Source organism: Coloeus monedula (assembly GCF_965178545.1).
Source record: "Coloeus monedula genome assembly, chromosome: 4".
In the NCBI taxonomy this organism is placed as follows: Eukaryota; Metazoa; Chordata; class Aves; order Passeriformes; family Corvidae; genus Coloeus; species Coloeus monedula.
This window is the reverse complement of record NC_138784.1, coordinates 13,638,521-13,665,478: the sequence shown is the minus strand read 5'-3', so window position 1 is coordinate 13,665,478 and position 26,958 is coordinate 13,638,521. Positions and strand designations below refer to the sequence as shown.

General features: G+C 42.5%; 1 protein-coding gene across 1 annotated transcript; it reads right to left on the bottom strand.

The window, feature by feature from the left end:
• Positions 1 to 1,205: 1,205 nt before the first annotated feature.
• Positions 1,206 to 26,869, bottom strand: SULT4A1 (sulfotransferase family 4A member 1; the record flags this gene model as incomplete). Its single annotated transcript, XM_082281205.1, has 7 exons — positions 1,206 to 1,318; positions 4,607 to 4,745; positions 6,147 to 6,241; positions 8,348 to 8,474; positions 8,579 to 8,659; positions 10,054 to 10,184; positions 26,701 to 26,869. The coding sequence occupies 7 exons, from the start codon at positions 26,867 to 26,869 to the stop codon at positions 1,206 to 1,208; spliced, it is 855 nt and encodes a 284-aa protein (XP_082137331.1).
• Between the last annotated feature and the right edge of the window lie 89 nt (positions 26,870 to 26,958).

Genomic DNA, 26,958 nt, shown 5'->3' with positions numbered 1-26,958 from the left:
TAAAATAATTTGGGAGAGTTCTGTAGTGATAGTAGCCTGCTTCAGGCTGTTTGTGTAGAGAGTAAAAAAGAGAAGAGAAATAAACTTGAATCCTGATTATAATCCAGATCAGTCATGGCTAACAATTCCTGGAACTTATTGTGCATGGATATTTGTGCAATACTCCCACCTGCTGGCATATCCATCAACTCTCTTCCTCAGATGCTGCAGTTCCCTTTGCCTGCTTTACACTGGCACAGATCCTGCCCTTAGGTCTGGTGGAGTCCAGGAGAACAACCCATAAACAATGCTAAGTGCCCTCACCTTTTGGTGGAACTGGAGCTGATCCAGCACCTTAACTTCTCTGGCTGCCCCTAAAGGGAGAAGAACATCCACACAGTAAAGTGATATGGGCTGGAGACGGATTCCTCAGGAGAGTCCCCACACCAGATTCCTGGCTTTTAAGCCCCATTTTGAGGGAGTGACCTAGAGCTGAGGGCTTAAGAATCTTCTGTTTGCTGACCCTGGGCATGGAGCTGAACTGCCTCCATCAGGGGCTGTCTCCATAAAGGCATGGGTGGGATTTGGGATCAGGCTGAGAATCACAGCTGTAAATCAGAACAAGCCCTGTCTCACAGAGTGTGTCAGTGCACAGAACCTACTCAAATCACACAGATAAGGGTGTGCAGAACCTAATGTGAACCCCACTGGGATCAGTTCCTATTTTGGAATGGGATGTATTTATACTTGGTTATACCTGCTATAAAAATAAATGTGACGATTAACCCCTGAGATCATTCTAGCATACTGTTTTGGCCTGTTACTTGTTTCCCTCAGAAATAAATTTTTATTTGGTTTACGGATGTTTATTTAGGTTCTAGTGACAAGCTTTTATAAAACACATTAAATAATCAATGTGGGGCTGAAAAGGTGTACATTCTAGTTGCATATATGATACATACCTTATACGTATATAATACATTCCATAACAGCTGAATGTTCTAGTATTGTCTGGGAAGTTCTTGCATGGGGACAAAGGACTTAAATACTAGAAGATAAACAGCTGTTCAGGATCAAAGATAATTGCATCTGATAAGGTTTACTTGGATTGTTTTTCTTTCTTTAAATCTTATTACACATAATAGCTACAGTAGTTTGTCCAGCAGGTAATAAATGAATGCATAAAGCACTTCTAGCTATATCTGGATATAATATGCATGCATTTTTTATAAATAAAAATCGAATGTGAGGTCACATTTTCCCATCTTCTGTTTATAAACTAAATCAAATTTCTCATTCATTGAAACAGTGAAGATGTCTTTCCATAGCCCAACTCGTCCTGAAACACAGAAAAGAACACAAGTCAGAGAGTGCATGTAACAGGACACCAAATACCTACAGTCTAGTTGTGCAGGGCACCAAGTATCAGCTGTGAGATTCTGATCAGTCTGGGCTTTCACTGAAAGCTTAATGAGACCTAAGGCTGTTCACTGTGTCACCCAAAACTCTGGAACAACCCTTGCAAAGCCTAAAATATGGACCATACACCTCTTCAGCTGCACCAGCCCAGTGTTACACAGGAAGAATTCAGATTTGTATGAGACTTTACTCTGGCCTTAATCAGAAATGAACACAGATTTTGGGCTGGGTGTTCACTTAAAGGTGGATTTGTGCTTTCAGTGCAAGCTATGGCTGTTTAATAATTCCAAGAGCTAACAACACATTCCAAAAGTACGGTGTCTACAGCACCCACTTGTTAGAGAACTATCCAAAAGGTACATGGAATGTGGCGTATAAAACTGACTACTGAAGTGTAATATTTTCATTGCTAATTTCTATTCTTTTGTGTCTAGAGATAAGTCCAACAGATTAACTTCCATTTCTCAACATGGGGAGATTTGTTTGTTAAATACGAGTTTCTGTCTATGGAAGAGAACAAGTGCCATGCATGCAACTTGTGCCACTGACATTTTAATTTTGAACACAAGGAATAGGAAGCTTTTGAGGGATGCAATATGGACACTGGACATATTCCTCATAGGAAGCATTCTATTGGACCCAATCAGTAAAATAAGCTGGTGACCCTGCTGAACCTACCAGCCAAGAACAGCAGCCCCCTTAACAACTGTTTCAAAGCAGCCCAAAATATATTTAACTCCAAGCCAGCCAGGGTTACTTATGGCTAAATAAGCCCCATGGAATAACTGGACTGGGAGGCCCAATTATCTTCTCATTTATGCTGGAGATAGAGACAAAATCCAGACTGAAAGGAGAATTGGGACTGTGCTACCAGAGTTCAATCATAACAGCAAGAACAAAGCTACATGCAGGCAGTTTAATTATGCATTTGATGCATAAGAATACCCATTTAATTCAATTACCATTGCTTTTATGCAGCAACTTTATAATTGAGACCAAAGACAAAACTGTCTGAAGCATCTACACATTACTTATTAACATGATGGTATAGCATGTGTGGCAAGGGACATTTTATGAAATCAGGGCTTTTCTGTAACTCCTGAAGGTATGAAAGTATCCTGGTTTCTTCTCAGGATCCAAAGACCAGAATAACCTGACACTGAAAATCCCATATATTGTTTTCACCAAATTTCTCATGTATTTTTTAAAAAATAAATTAAGAAAGTGATTACAATCATAAACATCTGATATTAACTGAAATTTTGCTCTGGCAACTACAACTGCAAAAAGTACAGCATGAAACACAGAACCCTGTATTTCCCATTCAATAATGATAATAAAATGTTTTCTTCCTCTGTAAAGAAAAGCCTTTTATTTCTGAGTCTCCCTAACAACATGTATGGACAAATGACAAGTTTTACAAACGACATACATACACAGGGGATTATTTGTAACAATTGTTTTCTTTTTTACCATATGAATTGATAGCTTGTCAAAAAGTCACCCACCTGGTTTATGATTTGAATCATGCAACTGCGTAAATTATGATGTGATTAGAGTCAAATACAAGTAACATATCTAATCATTGTTCTGCTTTCACAGCAGTTCAGGGTTATCTTCAGAGTAAAGATCAATGTGCTAAAAGAAAAAAAAAATGAAGAACTAAAACAAAGCAAAATAATAAAGTAAATGTAACTAATGACAAATTAAAAATATTTGAAACAAATTACAATCAGCTGTCATGTCATTGCCACCATTCTTTGTCACAGAAACGAACAGAGAAGGAACAAAGCACTGCTAATGAAGCTACATTCTGGAGAAACAAAATATTGTAAAAGCCAAAGACAGCAAAGAAAAGAAATTCAAAATAAGGATATTTATACTGAAAAGCACACAGCAAACAAATGACAAAATATCACATTAAGTGCTGTAGCTCCCTTCCTTCTCTACTGCAACATGAAGGCTTCCTTTTGACACGTTTGTAGCCAGTAGAAATAAGAGGCTACGTGTGGGCCACCAAGGAGAACACAACCCCGCTGCTTGTAAAGCCTTGTACCCACACGAGCACCTTATCCAAGGACCTTGGGATGTCCCAACCAAATGTGGGATAACTGAATAAATAACTAGCTGACACAGAACTAGTAGTCAAGAGGGTCTCATGATATCTGGTATTTTCATCAGAGATTTGAAAACAATTATAAGTATTACAGTTGGTATTATTTGCAGATCACATGAAGGCTGGCTGAAAATGGTAGTATGGAAAGGGCTGCTACACACAGACATCTAAGAGCAAAGTATTCCTCTCATAATCCCTGAAAAAGGGACAATAACCTGCAAACTGATTCCTCTGAGAGACTTTGTTGTTATGATAAACATGTGCTTCATGTATGATGCTGTATCATAAAGTGCTAAGAGGACTATGGGTGGAAAACAAGGGAAAGTTCCAAATAAAACAGGATTAAATTAGTGTATGAAGTGATTTTATGTTTGGATAAGGCATATGTTGGGGTAACATAGGAACTGATCATCTTGACCTGGTTCTCTCATTTCTAAAAGTGCTGTAAAGCAGCTCACAGAAAATAATTTGAGGGACCCTAAGTTCACTCTTACACTTCTCAAAGACTACTGAAAGGACTTGATTCCTTATCAAAGGACAGATGGATCAACAGATCAAATGGCACCTCCAGGTTCCTAGAGAAAGATCTCACCAGAATAAACATCTGGAAGATAAAGACATTTTACACAGCTGAGGTAGGTAACGAAAATAAAAGGCTCATAAGAGAAGCTGTGGTTCCTTGTAATTTTACACATTAGAAATATCTGCTATTCTAGAAAATCTGATATACTTCAACCCAAGGGCTCAGGCCAGGATAAACTGTATGAGATGGTATGGGCTTTGGCATGCCAAAGGTCAGAAGGAGCAGTGCAGAGTTCTCAGCACGAAGAGCTGAATCCACCGAAGCAAGACAAAGACCCTCTGACAGAGTGGTCTGAAATTACACTGTTAATCTTGGATTCTTCCATCCTTTCCTGTCACTTCTACCTAACTTGATTTCAAAAGAACCCAGCCCCCAAATTGCACCAACAGTCAGTTCCCTCCCATCTTTTACATGGCAATATTTTGCCAACATCTAACACACCCTAGAGGTCACTAATCTGCTTCTTGCAACTTCTCCAAGAAGAGTTTTGCTGTGGGTTTTAAACATACCCCTGCCAACAGGAAGAGCCTCTGCATTACAGCACTGATCAATGAGTTGATGGCAGTGTTCCACCATGGATTCCAACTGTGCTTTGTCATAAGAAACTCCTAAGAACCTCACCAGCTGCTCAACCATTGTTGCTAGGTCCTGTAAGAGAGCATTTAAAACCCAGGTTATTTCACAATGTTTAAAATTACATTTTTAGTGAGTTTAAACATTTCAAAGTAAGCTATATCCCAGTGAGTGTGAAAAATACAAGTGCAGAAGTCGCAGAAACACCACTGCCTCGAAGTTTTGCCACCTTCCAAATTGCTGAAAAGAAACACATTCCGAGCAATTAGAGTAAGACAGGTTGGCAGAGAACATGGCCATGATGTTCAGATGTTGGAACAGGGAACAGCTGAAAAGTAACTGTGATGCTTCCCACTTCAGAGAACACCCCACTCTTAACTGATCCCTTTGGAATACCAGTGCATTTCAGAGGATTTAAAAATTACTTTGATTTTCACCTTAGTCAAATAAACAACTAAAACCATTTGGAGAGCCCTTCTTCCTCTGTCAGGTTCTGGGACTGCATTCATGTGGATGGAAAGGAGCTGGTGAGGTGGCCTCTGAAAATAACCATTAATTTACATCTCCAGAAGTCCAAGGTTCCTCAGTATGAGTTGCAAGAACAAAATAGCAATATTTATGAGGAAGCAGAAGGATGCTGTGATGCCACCAGCTGGTGAGCACAGCTAGCAATACATTAATTATTCAAAACCCTGGGTTTGAAATAATTTCGACTAAACTTTACTAACTCTGATTGTATTATGCCTTCTTTTAGAACCCCACTCCATCAGAAGGCTCAGTAAAGCTGGAATTATAATTTACCCAGATTTTTATTGAGTCTTGTCCTGATTTTGTCTTTTTAGAAAGAGGAGCTGGGTTTTTCCTATGTTTGCATTAGTTTTCCAGACAAATAAACATTTTGAAGTATTTTCATTAGCTCTCAAACATGAATTACTGCAATAAGAAATACATACCATTTTCACCAGATTTCTGACTAATGTGGATTTATTAGCCAGCATACAGTAAGGACCCAATAATTATATCCACCTACATGATCATACCCTCATTGTTTTCAAATTTGTTTCACAGAAAGCAGTAAGAACAACCAAATAATCATTATAAATGCCAAATGCATAGGAAAAAATATTGATTATATACTTTTTTTCCTCATTGGAACAGCACATACAGCAAGACTTTTTTTTTAAATGAATGTCCAAGGCTGAGTGTAGCAAGTACTGAACAGTTTCACACTGCTGCCTTCTCTGCAAGTAGTTCAGTGCCTATGGATGCAGGCAGACTCCCCAGTAAATTACTATGTATATGAAAGTGCTTAAAGTCCATAGAAGCTACTGAATTTTTAAAGCCAGTGCTTTAAAAATGCTATCAGGCATTAGGGAGCCCAAATATGGACACAAAAATGTAATTTTGTGCTTCATGTATTTGAAAAACTAGGATGCTAAATGAGATTAAAGCACCATTTTGCTACATCTAACCTACCTTATGCATATCTTCATACTTGAGAAAAAGTACATTGGCATCCATGTGGTGTTCCCAAAACTCTTGCACGTGTTCAAACCACGAACCATATCCTACTACAAAGATATTATGATTGGCATGAGGAAAATGAACATTTCTGTTATTAAGCCATCATCAAAAAGGAAAAAAAGGAAAAAAAAAAAGAAATAACTGGAGCAGCTCATAGCCCCAGGAGAACAGTATCTCATTTTGACCCATGCGATGGAAGACCTAACCCTCCCCCCAAAACTTGTTTGTTTTCCACTTCTCTGATTAAGTCCACATTTGCACTGATCTCAGTCAATCTGTGTGTCTCTACCAGAGGTTCAGCCACTGGTACTTGTTACTTACAACCTCAAGAATCTCTTTTGTTGCCAATATTAGAAGACAACCCCATGAGAAATGCATTTTGCATATTTCTCTGTTACCAGTGACTAATACCCACAAAGTACTCACATAATCAAGGCAGAAGCTAAACAAATATGGTAAGAAGACTTCCAATTTTTTCCCAATATTTTTTTGGCAAATTTTATCTTTTCAGCAAAGCAGCTGTAGAAAATTTTTTGAAAAAAGTTTTTTAGGGTATTTTGAAGCCACCTTTTCTCTTTGAAAAAGAATTGTTTGATTCTGGTAACTGGAACACCGATGTGTTACCTTCATGAATCCATTTCTTAAGGGGTCTGTGGAATGAGAATAGCAAAAATGGAATCTTTCCTTTAAAAAAATTGAAAATTGGTCAGTTGATAAAAATTATTTTCCTATGAAACTGATCTCTTTGTCCACTGTACATGTTTGAGTTACCAGGATTCTGCTGTATTGCTTCCACGAGGTGCAAACATTCAGCTGAGTGCTAAATTTACTGTATTATAAGGATCCCATTTGCACAATTATGGCCACAGAACATGCTGTGATGTTTTATGGGCTCTGGGAGGTTGTGGTAAAGCCAGGTAGCTGCTACAAGATCAAGACACAAATAACTCTTGGGATACTTACATGGAAAAGAGCACCCAACCTTTCTGTCTTAGAACCTTCTAACGTGTCTTTCTTATGTCTCTGGTCTAGAAGTTCCTGATCATGGGCTACAGGCAAACATTTCATTCTCAGGGAATGCAAATGGAAAACTGAAGGTAGGCTGGAATGGGAGGAGAGCATTAATCCTGCTCAAGCTTGCAGGATAAGGAGCAGCAAAGGTTTTTAAGGCCTGTTAAATAACCTCCATTGGTAGGCTTTACCTTTTTCTTCCCTTTGGTATTACAGCTCCTTCAGTATCAGGTCCCCTAAATTCCACGTTTGCTGCTCTGGATCTAGAGGAGATCCTGCTCTCAGAGCTCAAGGTACCTGGTGAATTCTTAGTGTCACATTAAGGTATCAGAGGAGATTTTGTAGAGAAATAAAAGGCAGTAGGAATTTTTTCCTCTTCCTAAGCTAGAGAGTGTGGCAATCCCTTGGCAAAAAGCCCAGGGGCAGTCAGTTATGTGAGAACATGGGGCTTGCCCTCCCTATCAGCTGGTGCAGGGGAGCTACTCCAGGCACTGCAGCCTGAGTGGGAGCATGGTGGGTGTGTCATGAAGGAGCAGCTGGCTGAGCAGCTGGTGAGCTCCTGCAAAGCAGGTGATTGCATTCTCCTCACAGAGCTGCATTTTTCAGGCAGCAGCAGCCTGCAGCTGCCTTCTCACAGGGTCTCACTCGAGCTCCCTGGTACACTCCATGCAAACTAGAGAACTTTGTGTCAACTTGCAAGGGATGAACCTTGAGCTTTTGGCTGAAATTTAAATATTAAAGGAATTACCAGGAAAACAACTCCAAACCTGAGGACCAGAAACACTCTTGAGGAGCAGCTGACAGTGAGGAATAACTGAAATCAAATGATGCTGGGAGTATTCACCACTTTTTATAAGGTACCTGGCAGCCTGCAAACTGAATTTTAGAAGAGTAGACTGGAGTTTTGCTCTGGTTCAGGTGGAAAACTGCTGAACCCATGGGCTCAAATACTGTAAAGGGAAATATTTACAAAAAGCATGGCTCATAGTTTGCATGGACAAATCTAAATCCCCGCAGCACTATCTGCAGCAACCTCCTTGCTGTATATGCAAAACAAATGCACCTTTATCCAGTTCACTTCTGTACTTGCAGAAGGAATGCAGAGATGAAAATAAATGTGTGCAGAGAGAACAGCTCCTTACACTTGTCATTCATAAACCTTCTGCAGAACTCCTGAAACGTTCCTCTGTAGCTCATGGTCCTTAGGGAGCGGTGGAACTGGTAATAAGACACCACCAGGTCTTTGGGGTTGCGAGCCATGTATATTACCTGTGATGGGGGGAAAATCAACTTGTTGAAAGCTTTTTCCTCATCCCAAAGCACTCACACAACTGCTGCCAGTAGAGTTACAACAAACACGAGCTCATTTTCACCTTTGAGTTTCCGTTGTGGAGGTCCGAAGGCAAAAACCGATAGGGCAGGTGGCTTTTGATGAGGCGAGGGGACGTCAGTTCCTAAAACAAAGCAGAGGGAATCGTTTCCTATTGAGCACTGCTTCAGGCACATCCTGAGCTGTCCTGAACTATCACCCTTGAAGCCCTTTACTACAGGGACTTCCATTCACAAATTCACTTCCCGAATTAACAGGAGCTTGCAGGTCGAAATCAGGTCAGGGAGTTACATCTAGTTTTTAAATATCAAAAGGTTGGATAATATGTTGGGGGTTTTATCATTTTGGATTTTTATCCCTTTTGTTTTCAAAGTACTTCCATTTGTAGGACCTTCTCAGAAAGAGAATATAACAGCTGAAGATTTTTAATATCAAACTAACTTTATCTGCAGTGATGCCTCCACTAAAAATCCTTAAAAAATATTAGAAGCTCTGAAAACACCACCCCTTTTTCCAAATTTTACCCTCTGAATTATGCCCAAAGGTTTGTCTGAGTGTGTGAACATCCTTCAAACAATATTTTTTCTGTAACTGGAGACAAAATTGTCATACGACACAAATCATGGTCTGCTATTAAAAACTGAATAAATCCATACTGAATCAGGCTCCTAGCACGTGGCATAGGTAAGAATGTGTAATCTCAAACTAAACCTCTTACTATTGCCACCACTTTTTTGCATCAGGGTAGCACTGAGGTCTTGCTGGATTAGGCATCACAGACGAAAATGAGCAATCTCTGACCTCTAAATACTCTCAGCCTAAAGTAGGCTGAGGCTGCAGTTGTCATTGACCACACACAGCTTAATTCTATCCCTGCCAGCCTTAGCTTGCTCAGTTCAAGCAGCACTGCAGCTGTTACAGGATGGCCCTGCACAGTTGGCCTAGTAATTCCAAGATGTGCCTCTGTCAGAAGTGGTTGCCACAAGGACAAGATCACACTTATGTGCCATGCAGCTGGACCTCAAGGGAGTCTTAATAGCGTGGGATTTCATGCAGGATATTCCAAATCCCTCAAACTACACCCACAGAGTCTATAGAGAACCAGGATCTGTGGATCTGAAGATTGAGATGTGTAAATTTGGAGCAGTGGGAACACAGATCCATGGATATCTGCATTTGTACTTCCTCCTTCACAAATTCAGGGAAGGAATCAAAGCAGATTTGCCTCATTTGGCCAGCTCCTGTTTACGTAAGCAAGAGAAGCCGGGAACCTTGATTCAGAAAACCCATTGCCAAGATATTTAGGACATGGAGAAACGTTTAATGTACTAAACAGAATACAATAAAGCTTAAAAAAAGCAATTTAAAATAAGCCAATAACACTCCGAATCACTGCAACATTCTGAACAAGTCTGGCGATGAAAAGGAGAGGGACACAGGATGAAATGAAGTGATGAACATGAAAACAAGCAAAAAGATACCCAAATGCTGGAAGACTTTCTTTGCAATAAATTGTACCTTGATGATGTCCAGACCGGGCTGAGGGTACTCTAGGACTGGAAGTTGCTCATCTATATTCATTAGTCCAATCTCATCTGGATCAGCTCCCTGACTCACTAGATATACCACTTCCTGCAGCAAGCCTGTGCCTTCAGAAACCAAACAATGAAAGAGAACAGATTGTATTACAGCTCTTATCTAAACACAACCATACGAAGGGAGACCTAAACAGAGAAATAACAGCAATTTTTGTCCTCAGCAGTCTGCTGTGAGCTAAGTCTGTAACTACTGTTTTAACGTAGTATGTCAGCTCCCTTAGTTTTAAACACATGCAGATCTTTCATGCAAAAGACCTGAGATTTTTTAAATTCAATAACGATTTAAATATCTTTGCCCCCAAATTGTTTAACCCATGAATTGCAAAGCATTTAACCAAAAGTTTTACCCCATAAATGTTACCTTGGCAAAACAGTACTATTTCCATTTTAGAAATTAAAAAATGACGCGAACAGAGGTCATTCAAGTTCTCGAAATGCATTAGTGGCTGTGCTGAGAGACCTTTATTCTAAATTGCAGGCAAGGCCCCTGTTATGCAATGATTTGAGAGTCTATTTATGCATCCAGGTTATGGAGTGGATAAAGCCCCGAGCACATCCCTGCACACTGAGTCAGTCACAGGCTTTAGAGGCCCCAATTGCATTATCTCTCCCCACTCTGAGGACATTTACAAAGCAACCATTAGATGTGATGGCCAATGACTGCACTTTGGAAAATTAATAGGTACTTCAATTAGACCTTTGGACAGGGAAACTATTTCAAAGTGACTTTACCTTCAGGCAGGTAGGGAACTCTCAAAACAGGCAAATACAGAGATATTTGACAGAGGGTTATGAAGAGAAAAGCTCTTGGTGAGATGGAGGAACAGAATGGGGAGAGATCCCAGCAAGCCAGGGGAGGGACCCCACAGTTCAGATGAAAAGTCCCAAGGGTGTGGGACGTCCTAAAAACTGCAAAATCCAGACCCATTATTTAAGAGTTGTGAGCAGTAAGGGAAATGAAACCAGGATTTATTCCCTATCTCGTGTTGTCTAAAGGAACAAGTAATGATTCCAGAACTGGTTACAAAGGCCAAGCCTGTCCCAACATCCCAGTCCTTGGAAAGATGAACTGCAAACTCTGAGATCATGACCATTTGAACTTGAAAATAATTTGTGAGTTGCAAGTCATTGTAACAGTCTCTAGTTAATTCACATTAACTAACAGGTCTGTGTACACAAACAGGCACCTTTGCACCAATCCTGTATTTTGTTCCAACACAAAAAAACCCCCTAGTGTTTCATTAATCTGATTATTGTTTAATCTGAGACAGAAACTGTTAAGTTTGGAGTAATGGTTGGAGTAAACACAGCCCAGACACAATGTGAAAGAACACACACCTCCAAGAATTGTTTTGGATAGCAAGCACTTCAAGATTGCTCTGTTCCCTTGCTGACTGGTGGGTAAATGTAAAAGGTGTGGGCCATGAAAAAAAAAAGAAGACACATTTACATTCTCATCACCCACAGAGACAGCTGTCACACACTTAATACACACTTGCCCCTGAGGCTGTTCACTCTGCATTTTTAATTTCGAGCATATATTTTATGCATTAAAACTAACATTCATATAGTACTTTTATATCAGTTCTTGTGACTCTGAATGAGCACAACCCTTGTTCTCATTAAATATTTATTCTGACAGGAAACACCCTGGTTCTCCATAATTTATTTCAGTATTTCCAATTCCACCTGCAAAGAGAAATGCTATTACAGCAGCCCTGTTCTATGAAAGCAAAAGAAATAACTCTGTGGGGATACACAATAAACTATTTTTTCATTGCTCAGCTGCTCTCTAGGCAAAAAGCTGCCATCTCTATTGTGCCTCTGAATATAGAAGGGCTGCAGGGTCGAGACAGAACCACCCTGACACTCCAGGAGAGCAGCACGTTCCCCACCAGATCACCACGAAGTCCACTGGAAAAGTGAAAAGTGAGGGCCAGGGAGCACAGCCCCCATGGCCTTACCTGGTTCTGCTCAGACCTCTGGCTATGCACCAGACTTGGCTTGATTGCCATGGAGAACTGCAGAGGTGGGAAATGACATATATCCCACCCAAAGTGGGGGTTTTGGAAGCTCAAAGGTCTCCATTTAAATGTGTTTCCACCAAAACCAGTGACACATTGAAAGACAAATGTTGGGACTATCCAGTATGCTGGAACTTCTCCTCCCTACACCTGCAGCAGGATCACTGATCCCAATTTCCCTCACCCATGAACTCTGTGCTAGCTTTCTCTTTTGTCACTCTCTGTATGTCTTGGGGTGACTATTAGCCTGACTTTTTTCCACATTAGCACTCAAGTTACTGTGCTTTGGAATTTCAGGGTCTTAACACAAATGGAAACTAGGGAATTAATTTTTGATGGAACAGAGACTTTTGTTTAACTCATTGCCCTTAATCAATTATTATTTACCATACACACACATTCCAAGAGCTCCAGGTAAAAAAATTATCATTTAAATGGTTTCCTGTTTAAAAGAACAAATTAAAGCATCAGAGGCTTATTTTTTTCAAAAGAAAAAAAATCTAAAAGCTTTTATGTATATGATTAGATATGTATGACCTCCTCACATCTCTACTAGGATTAAAACCAAGTCAAATTAAAGATATCAGAGCTGAATGTACTTTTGAGTTAGAAAAGATGACTTAACCTAGCAACAGGCAGCCCAAATTCCAGACCTGGCTGCTAGGGCAAGATCTTCAACCCTGGGAACACTGGCTGGCTGGAAAACCAAATAAACTGGGCTACTGAACCTATCCACATGATGAGAAGCCCAAGTCTGGACTAGGACTAGGAGAATTTGTTAAAATGCCACAGCATGATGGGATGTGAGTCTTCTGCTGCAGCCCCACCTGTGTGTAAAACATACAGAAATTTGCCACTTGACCCAGCTGATTTAGTGATCTCTCTGGATGTTTGCAAGAACCATCGTTTTATGGATGGAAGGTAAATTCCTGAAACGGAGATTGATTATCAAAGGAGATTGTGTGAATAACGCCAGCAATCCCAGTCTATCACAAAACCTGGCCAGATCTAAATGTCACAGAAACTTTCTTAGTAAAAGGAAAATTATAGTACTTATTGGACAGAAGAAAAAGGTGAGGCAAGCTAAATAGAAAAAGAAAATAAGAGTATGCAGAGCTTCTCTCTGTACTCCCTAGATTTCTGGCCCTGCTGAGGCAATGGATGCTGTGCACCTCCAGTATCTTCATTGTCTCCTCCTTGTGCTGCTGAACACCTGTACATGTACATGCACGCCTCACTTGGGATGGTACAGAAGGATAACCACAAAAGGATAATCACTGAAAAACAGGATGAACTGCTAGCCTTCGGACACGAGGCACCAAATGCCACATTAACAAGTTCCCTGCAATTCTCCCTTTCTTCTTCCATCTGCAGCATTTCTTCCTGGAGGAAGACTGCTCACCCTGCTACCTCCAAGGTCATATTGCCAAAACAGACATGGAATTCATGTACACTTATCGAATTCCAGCTAAAATGGAGCCAGTCAGCATCTGAGGAACTCCGGTGCAATGTACCTGAGCAATCCTCTTCCTGACAAGCTCCTCTGCTGTCAGTAAAACGCCTCAGGAGAACACAGAGTGTTCCAGTTTATCACACAGTATCTGGAAAGAGAGGGGGTGGGAAACAGCTGTGAGAAGATACTGCCTTCCAGAATCGGCAGGTTTTTAGGAGACCTTTTTAAATGATCTGTGAACCTGTATTTCTAGCCTGCTGTCATTCCATAACAGCATGTAGGAAAGCAGCCCAGTCTCAGCAGCGGGAGAGTGCGCTGGTGGGGATGTGCTGTGCTTTCCTGTGCTACCTAATGGCGCACAGAAACCAGGACTCATTAAAAATCCCATCACACCCCAGCACTCCCTGAGACTGGGAACTCTTCCTTTGTGCCCTTGCCATGGCCAATGCCTCAGCAGCAAGAGCAAAGTCAGTCCAGGGCCACTCTGCCTCTGCTCTTCAGGAGCTGCTGCAGCAGTGAGACAGACACGACTTGGAAACACCGCGGCTACTCCTTCTGGCTTCTGCGCATTAGCTGTCTTCCCATGTCAAATTTAGTCACTGTGGGAGGGAGAAATATTCTGTAGTGCAGATGCTCTCTGGCTTCTCTCAACACTTCCTGGCCACTGGCACTCCTGTGAAGTCACTGGATATCACAGATGTGTTCGAAGTGAAGTAGCAAATATAAAACCATAAGATTCTCAGTGGAATTTCACTTCTCTATGTGGTTTCTAAGGTAGTTTCTTTCAGTGTCTCCTTTCTTATCAGCTAAGATGGGACAAACCTGCAGCCCAAAGGCCTTTGGTATATTCCCTTTATTCGCCCCTTGTTTGGAAACCACATGGAAAATTAAAATAAAGAAATACTAATGCTAGTAATCTAGCAATCCTAGTTAGCTGTACTTTATTTTATCTGCCAATGCTTGACCAAATTTTGGCTAACCCAATGCAACAGATCCATTATGACTCATAACTTTTTTATAGCATTGGTAGATACAAGTGCCCATTAAAAATGAGGGCTGCTAAAGCTGCCAGACTGGCCTGCAAGTGCTGTACAGCAGAGCCTCACACCATTGCTCTAATTGCCTGCAAGCTCATTCCCCCTTGGCTAATTCCAGTGTAAATCTGCAGGACAGTATGACAGATTCATCTTCACCCTACAATACTGGAGGGAAAATTAGATTTTTCCATTAGAAGAAAAAACCATTTCCAAAACATTAAAGTATCTCCTCTTGAGGTCTGTATGTTAAAGTTTTCCTACATGTTCGAATTCCACCTGGCTTCAGGATAGAGGTTTTCATTAACAGCTAGGGTTTCAAAAATAAAAGTAATGTATATACCTTGGTGCCATATTTTCCAATTCTTCTGTTTTCCTAAATGAGACTGGGGATTCAGAATAAAGACTAAAATTGTCATGCTATGTTGTCACACTATTTTTCTTGACTGACCAATTAAATATTTTTAGAGGGTCCAATTTTCAGAAAGGACTGAATACTCATCCTGTAAGACTAATGCCCTTCTTATATGGCCTAAATGCCCCACAGTCAATAGTGATCTGTCATGGGAGTCTGTGGTACACAAGGAACCTGAATCCAGACCTACTGAAAGTAAAAGGCAACAACTTAAGTAAGACTGGATTAAAAATAAGTGTTAAATACACAATTTCCAGCAACATTCAGTAAGCACAGTCTTAGATTTTTAGACTTCCTAATCCATTTATTTTTCTGCTTGCAGCTACCAGCTTTTAAACCAAAACCAACAGGCTAAATTCTGGAGACATGGGTCCATTAATTCTGAGTTGTGTTTTGAGTATGTTTTGCCAGAGGCTATAAACAGCACACTGTGAAAACCCTATTCTATTTAGGAGGAAAACCTACCTTCTGATTGGTAAAAATGCTGTCATTGAAATGTTTACACACATGTATTATCCACAGAATTATTGCCATTATGTCCAATACAGTATCCTAAAGCACTGCTTTAATGAACTGGTTACAAAGCAGGGCTATTTTTGGCTAATGCATTAGTACTATTTTTTAAAAAAACGGCCTGAGTCGTGATTCTCCCTTACATTAGCACACTGAGTACTCAATAAAGGGCAGGATGGGAAGTGCACATCAACCACAGAGCGTCTGAGACCTGGCACTGACAGCTGGGGCAGCCCCACTCCCGCAGAGCGAGGCAGGTGACCACTATTGTCCACACCAAACACCAGCCTGGAGACAAACACCTCCTTTGGATCCTAAAACTGGAGCAACACTGGTAAATAAAACACACCAGGTCCCATTCTCTGGGAGATTTGTGGCACAGCCAAACCCAAACCCACAGGGAATGATTCCCCAAAGAAGAGAGATTCATCCGTCTCTTCCTGGGATCAGCGCTGGCTCCAGCTGTCTCCCACACCATGCTGGGAGCACACCGGAAGAGCACAGAGATGTCAGGGAATGTGCAAGCAAGGAAACAGCATGGATGAGAGCCTGCCAGAGCTTCTGCCTAGTGCACTAGTTAGCTAGTGTAGCCCTGGTGAAGCAGATAACCAGATTTTCTATGTTTCCTACTTTAGACTTTATAAAACCAAAAGAATAGCTCAAGTCACATACCCTCCATAAAAGCCATGGCTACCTCAGTCTGTACCAGCTGGCAGAGGTCTCTTGCTGAGGACAGCTGGGGCAAAAAGTCTTTCTTTTCTGTCCCTGTTAATAATCCACAGCATCCTCACATGCTCTGCAGCAAGGGCTGGGTAAGAAGCATCCTAACAGCTCTAAGAACTGAGTCAGGTCCACAGATCTCCTGTTAAAAACAACAGGCCACAAGTTTGCCTTCATATGCCTTCTGGTTGAAGAGTCATGATTTGTGTCTTCAAGCTTGTCCTGACATCCATGATTTCCTCATATCCAGGTGTCCTGGATTTTGTCACAGGTCTGTCACAGACAGCTGCTACTGCTTGGTTACAGACCTCTCTTGGTATCAGATATTCAAAGGGAAAAGTATTTTACTCTTCTCTTGAAGCTTTAGCTGGGCTGTCCACATCTGTGGATGCTCATAATTTCTGCACCAGGTGTCATCACTAACGGAGTAACATCACACAGACTACTCCAATCCACTTAAAATTAGATCGGCCAAATTAGCAGAAGGAGTTTCTACTTTTGGCATCAACTCACGTAGCAAACTTTGCCTGGGACAAACCAGAATGCATCCACCCAAAATACTCTGCAGGTTGTTTTTCTACCAGGAATGACAAACAGCAGGCTAAGGGCACCAACAGTCCTGCACTAGCACAGGCACCTTTAAAAGAGGACACCCTCACAACCCAGCTCAGGCACCGCAGCTTTCACGACAACAAAGCAATGCGCTGGGTTGTGCAGCCATAACAAAGGCTTGGCCAGCAGGACAGGAACTCTCAGGGGAAGAGATCTCTTACTGGCTAATACATGCTACAGGGCAGGTTTTGTCTCAAGCATCTCAAAATTTCCTGGCAAACTGTCCCCGTGTAAACCAGCAGCGGTACCTCCCCACAGTGATAGGCAAAAGCGCATCAGCAAAGTTCCAAATCTCAGCTCCACTCTGGAGCATAGAAAAGATGCCCTTAAGCCAGTCTTACCTCAATTGTATCCTGCCCTCCTGCATCCTCTGGCAGTCCCATTCCCCCATTTTTTAGAGCCCACAGAAAAAAGCATCCCTAAATTACATAACACGTTACCCCAGCAGGAGCTCACAATCTCCAGCTGAAAGTCTTCCCACTGTTTCTAATTTCCCTTCATTTTCACACACTGTACCAAGGACAACAATGCAGCAAAGAACTTTGCTGTAATGACAAGCCATTGGGTTTTGTAATCATGCTCAAGGACTTCATTACATTGAAAGGAACTTCATAGTTACCCTTAGCACCACTGATTTCTAGGACAACTCTATCACTCTGTGCTCTGCTCTACAGTCATAAAATGGTCTGTGGGTAAATGCAGAGCTTCACATCAAGCTCTGCTGACTGAGATAGGATCAGAAATCAGGAAACAACAGGGAACATCTATTAGACACTTGTGTTGAGGTAGATCTCATACCCTTTGCCATGAACATACTCCTCTCTCCATATAATAATGCCAGAAGATGTCTGTCACTACTCAAAATGCAATTCTCTGCCTCAGTTTCAACCCCTTCCAGGAAAATTGTTAGGCAAAACCTGCCTACACACTAATGTGCATTTGCACGTATTAGGTGGTCAAATTTCAAGAGTGCAGCATACCAATAATATAAAATGAAACAGCTGTAGGTACAGGTTATACAACAAATAAAAAAAGCAGCACATTTGTTTCCAAATTTCCAGAAACACTGTTTGCCCTCTACACAACCTGTCCAGTCAGCTACTGCTTGTCTAAGGTCAGGGAGTAAAGCATTTCACCCCACACAGAATCCCTCTTAAATTATAGCTGCACTAAGCAAAAACCATTCTTCTCAAGGTACCTATGTCCCCCCTCATTTAGCACACAGTCATTCCCCCTGTCTGCCGGGCTGCTGCTTTAAGCCAGCTACAGCCAATTCCATTGCTGCTCTTCAGAATCAGAAATGGAATGAGATCTGATTGGGAGTATAAAAGGGGATCAGCCAATTGATATCACCATGGGTTTGATGCCCAAAGATTTTAGCTTTTTATACATTTTTTTATATATTTGTAGCTTTGCAGACTGTTAATACATGGTTGTATACCTCCTGGTATTTTTCCCACCCTTTCTCTTAGATTTTAGAATAAGCTAATCTTCTATCACATTCCTGAAATACTGTTTAGTCTTGTTTTCAAGAAGAGAACCTACAAGGACATTTTGTTTTCCAACCAGAATCTGAGAAGACACAACAAGAAATGGGACAAAGAAGCCCCTGCACCAACTCAGGGCAGAACCTGGGGGAAAATTACTGAACTAGCTGCTCTTCTAGCTGGACAATATTTGCTAGATATGACCATTTGTGAAACTTATAAAAATTGTGGAAATCTGATGTTGGGTGTGCCCATTACCATGGGGGCACCTGGAAGCTTCCAATAAAGACCTGCTTTTTTATCTTACCATTTTAATACTGTCGTAAGGGTTTTTCCCCGTGATATCAGGCAACAGGTTACAGTATTGCAGCAAAATGGTTCAAGAGAACACACTTTTTCTGACAGAAAGCACAGGTGATCCCATAGAAGCACTGACATCCATCATTACTAATGTGCACTTCAGCTCTGCACGTAGAGAGCAATCCAGCTTCAGCAATGCCTATGGCTGTTCTGTGCTACTTTGGCAACCCTGACCAGCAGTAAACGGGTTTGTAACTGCATGGTTAATCTGTGTTTCTGATTGCCTTGCATCAACAGGTGGGCAAGAGGCCAGTGGCACCTGGGCTGTGCCAGCCATGGGGTGGCAGCAGGGCCGGGGCAGTGACTGTCCCCTGTGCTGGGCACTGCTGGGGCCACACCTCACATCCTGGGGCAGCTCTGGGCCCCTCAGGACAAGAAAGGCATTGAGGGGCTGGAGCGTGTCCAGAGAAGGGAACGGAGCTGGGGAAGGGGCTGGAGCAGCAGGAGGGGCTGAGGGAGCTGGGAAAGGGGCTCAGCCTGGAGCAAAGGAGGCTCAGGGGGGACCTTCTGGCTCTGCACAACTCCCTGACAGGAGGGGGCAGCCAGGGGGGATCAGGCTCTTCTGCCACGGCTCAAGCAGAAGGACAAGAGGAAATGCTTAATTCAATTTCAGACCTGCAATTTTCTAGTTTCTCTACAAAAATATATATGGTAGGTGACATATGCTTGTCCATGGGAACTGCTCTTCATGATATATGAAAAATTCTGGTAGAGAAGAAATGCATCTAGTGGAAAACATAGACAAAAAGGTTATATGGCTTATTCCATGTCACACAATCTGCAGCCACAAAGTCACACTGCATGCCCAGGGTACATAAGCTTGCATCACTTGCAGCCTTTTTGGGACAATACAGGGGGTAGTTCCTTCCCCTCAGCACAGGGTGTATGAGTCCCTAACGTACTGAACAAGAGAAAAGTCTTCATTTAATAAGACTGCATAATAAGAATAAAAAAATGAAGCATTTTGCTTCCTTTCTTTAATAACTTCACTGTGACGAACATGAAATGAGAACAACTCGCTGGTGGGTTTGGCTGATCTACACCATTTTCTAATTGTTTAGTCTTTGAGGTCACTATCATTTAATACAGTCAATAATGATTTCACATATTCAGAATACACTTTTTAACCTGGGTAAAGCTTTTTTGCTTATTTTTTTCCTATGCCTGTTTACAAAAAAAAAAGCAAGTTGAGTTTTGCACTACTTCACAGCAGGGAAGCAATTATGCTACATTTGCAAAAGACCCAGGAAAACCTATTCGATAACTGGAGAATTCTTCCTCTTCTGAACTGTTTGTTCTGCCTCTAGTAACATCTCTTCACTGGTTTGATAAAAGGGTCGTGAGAGAAACACTGCTATATGGATAATAAAAGGAGTTTCCCTTAACTGCAGATTTTTTTCTCCGCTTTTATTTCAAGTTTGAGGCACACAAAGACCTATTTAATTCTACTCACACTGAAATCAAGTCAAATGCATCATTGGCAAACTTAACATTGTCTTCAATTACGTATGTTTTGATAATTTTATTTATAATTTCTTTGCCTAGCAGCATTTAAGACTGAGTCAATACCTGAAGGTACTTTAAGCTTTATATAAATAAAAAGATACACCCATTTCAGAAGGACTTTCAAAGCACAGGAACCCAGTGGCTCTAACCCCCAGAAATATTAATCTGCAGAAGTTACTTTCTGCACCTGAATGGTCCTCAATGGGGTGAGTTTAAGCCATGGAGTATTTATTCTTCTCAGTGGTGGAAGGAACATGATTCAGTCATCAAAAGCACGAAATCAGATTCAAATATAGACCCTGTCCATCAGTCCCGAAAGAGACAGCTCACAAAGCTTATCTCTATCACACAATGCAGTTTGCTGTTCCCTTCCTGTTTGAGTAAGAATTCCATTCATGCTGGCCAGCTGGTATGGGAATTGATGCACATTCATCTGCCATTAAAACAGAACAATATCTGAGCTTTATACATTGCTTAAAGAGACCAAATAACTGTGATGTTACTGTCAAAGAGAAAAAGTTACAAGCTATATTCTGATTTTAAAGGTATCAACTCATTCATCCAGATTCATGACACTGACAGAGGTTTCCCATCATTTGGTGTCACAGGGTATAATATTATTTCAAAAACCAGAAGTGAAAGGAAAAGAATCCCAAATGTATTCTGTGTAAAAATGTCTTGATTTTTAAGCCAGCCTCATGATTTCTCGAGGCATGCCTCTGGGCCAGTAATATTTGCATTAATTCTTTCAATGAAGATGGTTTAAGCCCAAGGCAACAAAATTCTACAGAGGTTATAGCACTATAAATCCAGCATAGCAGAATCTGGCTCTTTTGCAACTGCAAAGCTGTGGTTATAAAATAATAGTAAAAAAACTGCTGGGAGAAGTTCCATAGGAGAACACTGGAAATTGAGGCAAGTCAACTAATTTAACACACATGGATGCTTGTGTCCCCTGAGGAGCCTTTGCCACAAAGGCCACTCAGACCTGCCATTAGCAGGGAAACCTCTGCAATCCACCGCAGCTGCCACACGTCCCTCTGACAGCTCCCAGCCGAATCTCCCACAGCTCAGGAACATCCCTGGGCAACCTTTCAGCCTGATTCTCCTCGCAGTTATGACTGTGCAAATCAGGACTGACTGTCAGCAGTGTTCGACCTGTGCACGTCTGGGTACCTGCAGCCACCTGAACTTAGTCAAGCAATAATACTCTGTATATTGAATAATAAGACTGTTACTGGGAAGTACAGTAATACCAATCTCACCTGTAAATATCACCCCACTGCCAAGAGATTTTTATAGTCTGTGGAAAACAGGAAAGGCAGGATTGTACAAGATAAACAAAGCGAGATTTTGGCACACTCACTTGGTACATTTTCTTTATAATTCATTTCTTTACTCAAGATTTTGCCAACCTGATTTTATAACGTAGTCCCACAGACAGCCAAGGCTGACTGGAAGGGGAAGAAACAAGAAGCCAGGGATAAGAAATCCTTAAACCACCTTCATAGCCAAAGAAAAAAGTATGTATGTCTACATCAAGGTTCAAGCCTCTCTTTGCCCTAAGTGTAGTAACTTTGGAGTGCCAAGAATATTTTAGATGTCGATGAGCTGAAGTCTATTACTTTAACTGGGCAGTCAGGCAAACATGAAAACTGCTGTTTATATTGTACCCTCTGTTTCTCATTCACAGTTTAACAGCTGTCCCTGTCATAGCTGTAATGGCCAATGCATCAAACAGCTCCTTCCCCACACAGAAGAAAACCCCAGGGCACACAGAGACCCTGCATGGGAAGAACATAACAGGGATCATGGGATGAGGGAAATGGGCCATGGAAGAATGCAGAGAGATTGTAAGAGACAGGAAGGACAGAGCTCTTCCATCGGCCAGGACTGGCGCACCCTGGTGACCCAGCAAGAGATAGTGTTGGATTCAGGAGCGGTAGAAATAGGAGGATAAATGAGGTGTGCACACAGTGGGAGAGGCACACAGAACAGGAGGAGAACAGAGAACCCCCAGTATATGCAATGCCATGACCTGCACACATGGAACCTCTCAAACAAATAATGAAATGGACAACCCAAACTGACTCACCCTGGTTCATTTCACGTAACACCAGAGGTGAGTGTGAAAGAATTCAAAAGAGGAGAGTAAATATACACACATGATAGCTGTCCTTGGACTGACCCACATACTCACTGCTGGCACTTCATTAAGGCAAAGGTCTAGAGCCAACATATTGCCTAACAGCCAAATGGTAGTTACAAAAATCCAGTGCTACAAGAGAAACTGAGAATCTGTTAAAAACCACCTCCAGACAGGTAAGGCCATAGGCAACACTTGCTCTTTTGAACCTTTGTCTGGCACCAAATGCAAGTTCTCATGAAGTGGCTGGACTTGAAGCTGATATTTGCTCAACAATTGACATTTTTCCACACAGAACTGCAAAAAATTATTTGGCAAAATAATCACCATGGGAGAGAGAGCTTCATTATTAATGTAAATAGCTCAGTTTCTCAAATTACCAGTTTTGCAAAAGGCATGAACTTGTGGGCTTTGACCCAAGAATGCAAAGTACACATTCATTTAGAACACACACAAGATGGTATTAAGGGAGCTGCTGTGCACCTCTTCTGAGTAAGCACATGGACAGATCACATTCAGTCAGGATGACACCGTAAGACACAATAAAACACTGAGTGAACCTGAACTAAACACTACACTTCAGGGGCCAATTTAATTCCACCAAAATCACTGATGTTAGCAAACAGGTAATCTGGCTCTTAGCACGGTGACTGGGGGAATACCATGAAAAAATTTGCTTCTCTATTAATTTTGTAGCTTAAGTTCATAGATGAGATTTTTAATTTTCAAGTAAGGTACAGAAAGTCCACAGGATGAGAGGCTGCAATGCAAGTTGTGACAGAGACAGTGCTGCCTATAATCTGTGCATCTGTATCTTATTTGTGGTGTGAGCTCCAATGCTATAGAGAATGGCATTCTGGTTTACATTTCCTCCTGCAAATCTGTATGTCCCACTCAGCCTGCCCACTCTACACTACAGAGTTATGTGAAAGCTGGAACTTTTGACTTCACTTCTTCAAGAGCAGTAGCACACCTGATTTTAAATTATGCATCACGGCAAGAAAGGTTTTCTATAATTACAGTAGCACTGGATGTAAAAACATAGACACATTCATGTATCTAAGTGAGTCTCTGGGTTTTAGGCATAAGTTTCTCATAGTCCAGAAGCTCCCAAAAGCTGTTATCATTGATTGGGCACAGGTGTTAAGAATAATTAAAGATACAAGGGATATCATTATTCAGCCATCCATCAGTGGAAATCACATTAAAGCAGAGTCACTTTCCATTAGGCTTATTACATTACTCCCAGTAAGGCCACTGGTACATTTGATTTTCTATCATTATTGGAACAGCTTCTTCCTGGGTCACTCCCAATTTACCAATAAATGTAACTATTTCCAAGCACCACCTGCATTTCACCTGTTTGGAGCTGCATTGTGTATTCCTGCAGTGTACAGTGTCTTCCAAATGGCTTCCAGACCACTTCACCAGTCCCTGGGACAGCTGAAGCAGTCCTGGCCCTATAAGCCACTTGTGGATTGTCTTTGCCAGATAAGCCACCATATGGTCAACAACTACTGCTGGAGCCTTCTGCTCATAGCCACAGGCTCTGGCCTCTCACACATCCAGCACACAGACTCTTTTGGGTATTTTCCACAGTTTGAGCAGATGGAGAGCTGCTGCTACACTGAACAAAGCTGATTTCTTTAGGAACAAGAAAAAAGTTTTCCATTGGACCTATTCGACATTGGTGTGTTTTTCTTTCTTGAAGTATTGTTCAAACAGCATTTATTCACAGAAACTAGATAAGTGGTCCCAGCCATGTTCTACCTGTAAATATTACCAGAATAAGCCAAAGCATTTCACCCCAAATAATTACATTTTGTGCATGAAATCTGTTTTGTGAACCTACATTTATTCATTTCAGCAACACCATGAAAATTCTGATTAGATCCAGTAAAGAGAAAAATCTGTGTCAACACTATTGAGAGGCAGAAAGATCAAGTTTTAGTTAGGGTAAAGGGGTTCTGGATTTAATTCCTGGCTTTGCTGTAGACTTTCTGCATGACCCTGGTTAAGTCAGTGGGAACCATCCTAGGGAAGCCAAATTTCTGCTGTCCCTAGCCACCAGACCCTCTGAAGCCCTAAATAAGCTGTAAGCCACAGAGCAGCAGCTGACAAAAGAAGCATCCAAGGGTATTGGTAGACTTTGGGCTACAAAAAGGTGGAGCCCAAAGATGTTATTATTGTCTAGAGCCTATTCCCTCAACAAGGACATCAGATTACTCACCACCCAAGCATTCTCTTTCCTGGCAAATGAAATCCTATTTTGATCTCAAGGCTGCTCCTGTAGCTTGTCAATACTTCACCTTCAGTTTTGGTGCCCCAGTTCTCACCCATCTTTTCCTTCTCCCAGTGACCATCAGTAAATCCTCTTGTAGCATGTTTTGTAAGCGGGCAGTTCCCTGTCACTGGGGCCCCAAAAGATCCAATATTATGTTGCTATATGCACAAAACAGCAAATTAAATATGATTATGCAAGCTGGCTTTCCACAGCCACCTGTCTAGCCATCAAAACTAAGCTACTGCCAGCTATTAATGATACTGTGGCTGGCTGAGATTGGCTGAGGATGTTTAACAAGATGCCACTATGAAATTGGGGTGCAATTCTAACATAGGAACATTGTAGCCACAGATTCTCAAAACAGGAATCTTAAACCACGAAGAATTTAATAATATTGGTGCTGCATGCTATAAATCTTGAAAAAGACAGTCTAAAAGGACTATTAAAATGTAGCTGTCTACTCGTAATCCTAGTATTTTGGGGGCCATCCATCTCCATACTTTCCCTTATCTATTGTGTTATCTATCAAGCCCTTGCCAGTCTTTAAGAGCACAGTAAGTAATAAAATATATAAAAAAATGTAAAGACAAATGCTTGAAACTGCTTGAGAAATTATAAAAACACAATAGATGCTACACTGTAGAAATGTGCATGCTTGAAGCAGCACACCAAGAAGTTGAAGAGCATTAGCCATTCAGACAACAAACAATGAAGAAAGCCAGAAGCCCACAATACTGAAACATTGTTTTACAAGGGCATTTACAGAGCTGACATCTGTTATCTCCAACGGACTTTGGATTTCCTAGAAAGAGATCATCTTATTGTCAGGAAAAAAGTCACTCAAGAATGCACTTACAAAAGACTTTATCTGATTTTATCAGGTGGGGTACAAAGCACCCATACTGTCTGTCTCTTTGCAGGCAGCACTACATCCATGATAATTCTCTTTAATTATTTTTGCTTGGAAATGGAGAGGATAAAAAATCAAGAAATATGGCATTACAAGCAGACACCCAAACAGTATACAGCAACCAAAGGATGCATTTAGTGGACACCACATGCACTTGTACTGTAAACAGGAGGCCTTTCTGGTGTATCAGACAGTGCAGCAAGAATGTGCTTGGAGCACATGTTCTCCCAGAACGATCTAGGCAGCCGCCTCGGGAGTGCAGCACAGAGGGAACGCTGTGGAGCAGACACCGAACCTGTGCACCACAGCAGACATTCGCATTTAAGGCACAGACCTTCCCCGTTCGACATCTTTGCTGAGCGAGATTTCCCTTGCTCCGAGCAGCATCGTCATCCTCCAGCGGTTCGGGACCACCCAGGCGGGCTCACCGGGGCAGCGCTGGCCGCTGGCGTCTACCCACCCTCCGTGGGTCCCCCACAGGGCCTCCGAAGCCCCTCTGTGCCCGGGACAGGCTCTTAACTCTGCAGAGCTGCGGGGGCTGCCGGGCCCAGAGCAGCATCCCCGGCCCCATGGCACCATCCCCGGACACAGGGCAGCATCCCCGGACACAGGGCACCATCCTTGGACACAGGGCACCATCCCCGGACACAGGGCATCATCCTTGGACACAGGGCACCATCCCCGGACACAGGGCATCATCCTTGGACACAGGGCACCATCCCCAGACACAGGGCATCATCCCCAGACACAGGGCACCATCCCCGGACACAGGGCATCATCCTTGGACACAGGGCACCATCCCCAGACACAGGGCATCATCCCCGGACACAGGGCATCATCCTTGGACACAGGGCACCATCCCCGGACACAGGGTACCATCCCCGGACACAGGGCATCATCCTTGGACACAGGGCACCATCCCTGGGCACACCCGCGGTGCCGAACAGGCTCAGGCCTCGCCCCCACATCCCGCGGGGGCCGCCGGGGCACCTCCAGCCCCCGCTCCTGGCCCCGGCTGCCCTGCGAGCGGGGAGAGGAGGAGGACGAGGAGGAGGAGGAGCCGCCCCACCACCCGCGGCAGCCCCGGCCCGCCGCCCGCCTACCTGATTTGGGATAGGTGACGATCCAGACGTCGCTGTCCCTCACCGGGAAATTGGCGATCTCCTCCATCTTCCCGCGGCAGAAGGGCGGCAGCCGCACCCCATTGTACTCGAAGTACTTGCTCTCGAACTCGCAGGGCGTGCTGGGGGTCTCGGCCTCGCTCTCCGCCATCCTCTTCCCTGCGGGCCGCGGGGGAGGCCGAGGTGCGCGGGCCGCGGGCGCTCCGGCGGCGGGGAGGGAGGGAGGGATGGAGGTGGGGA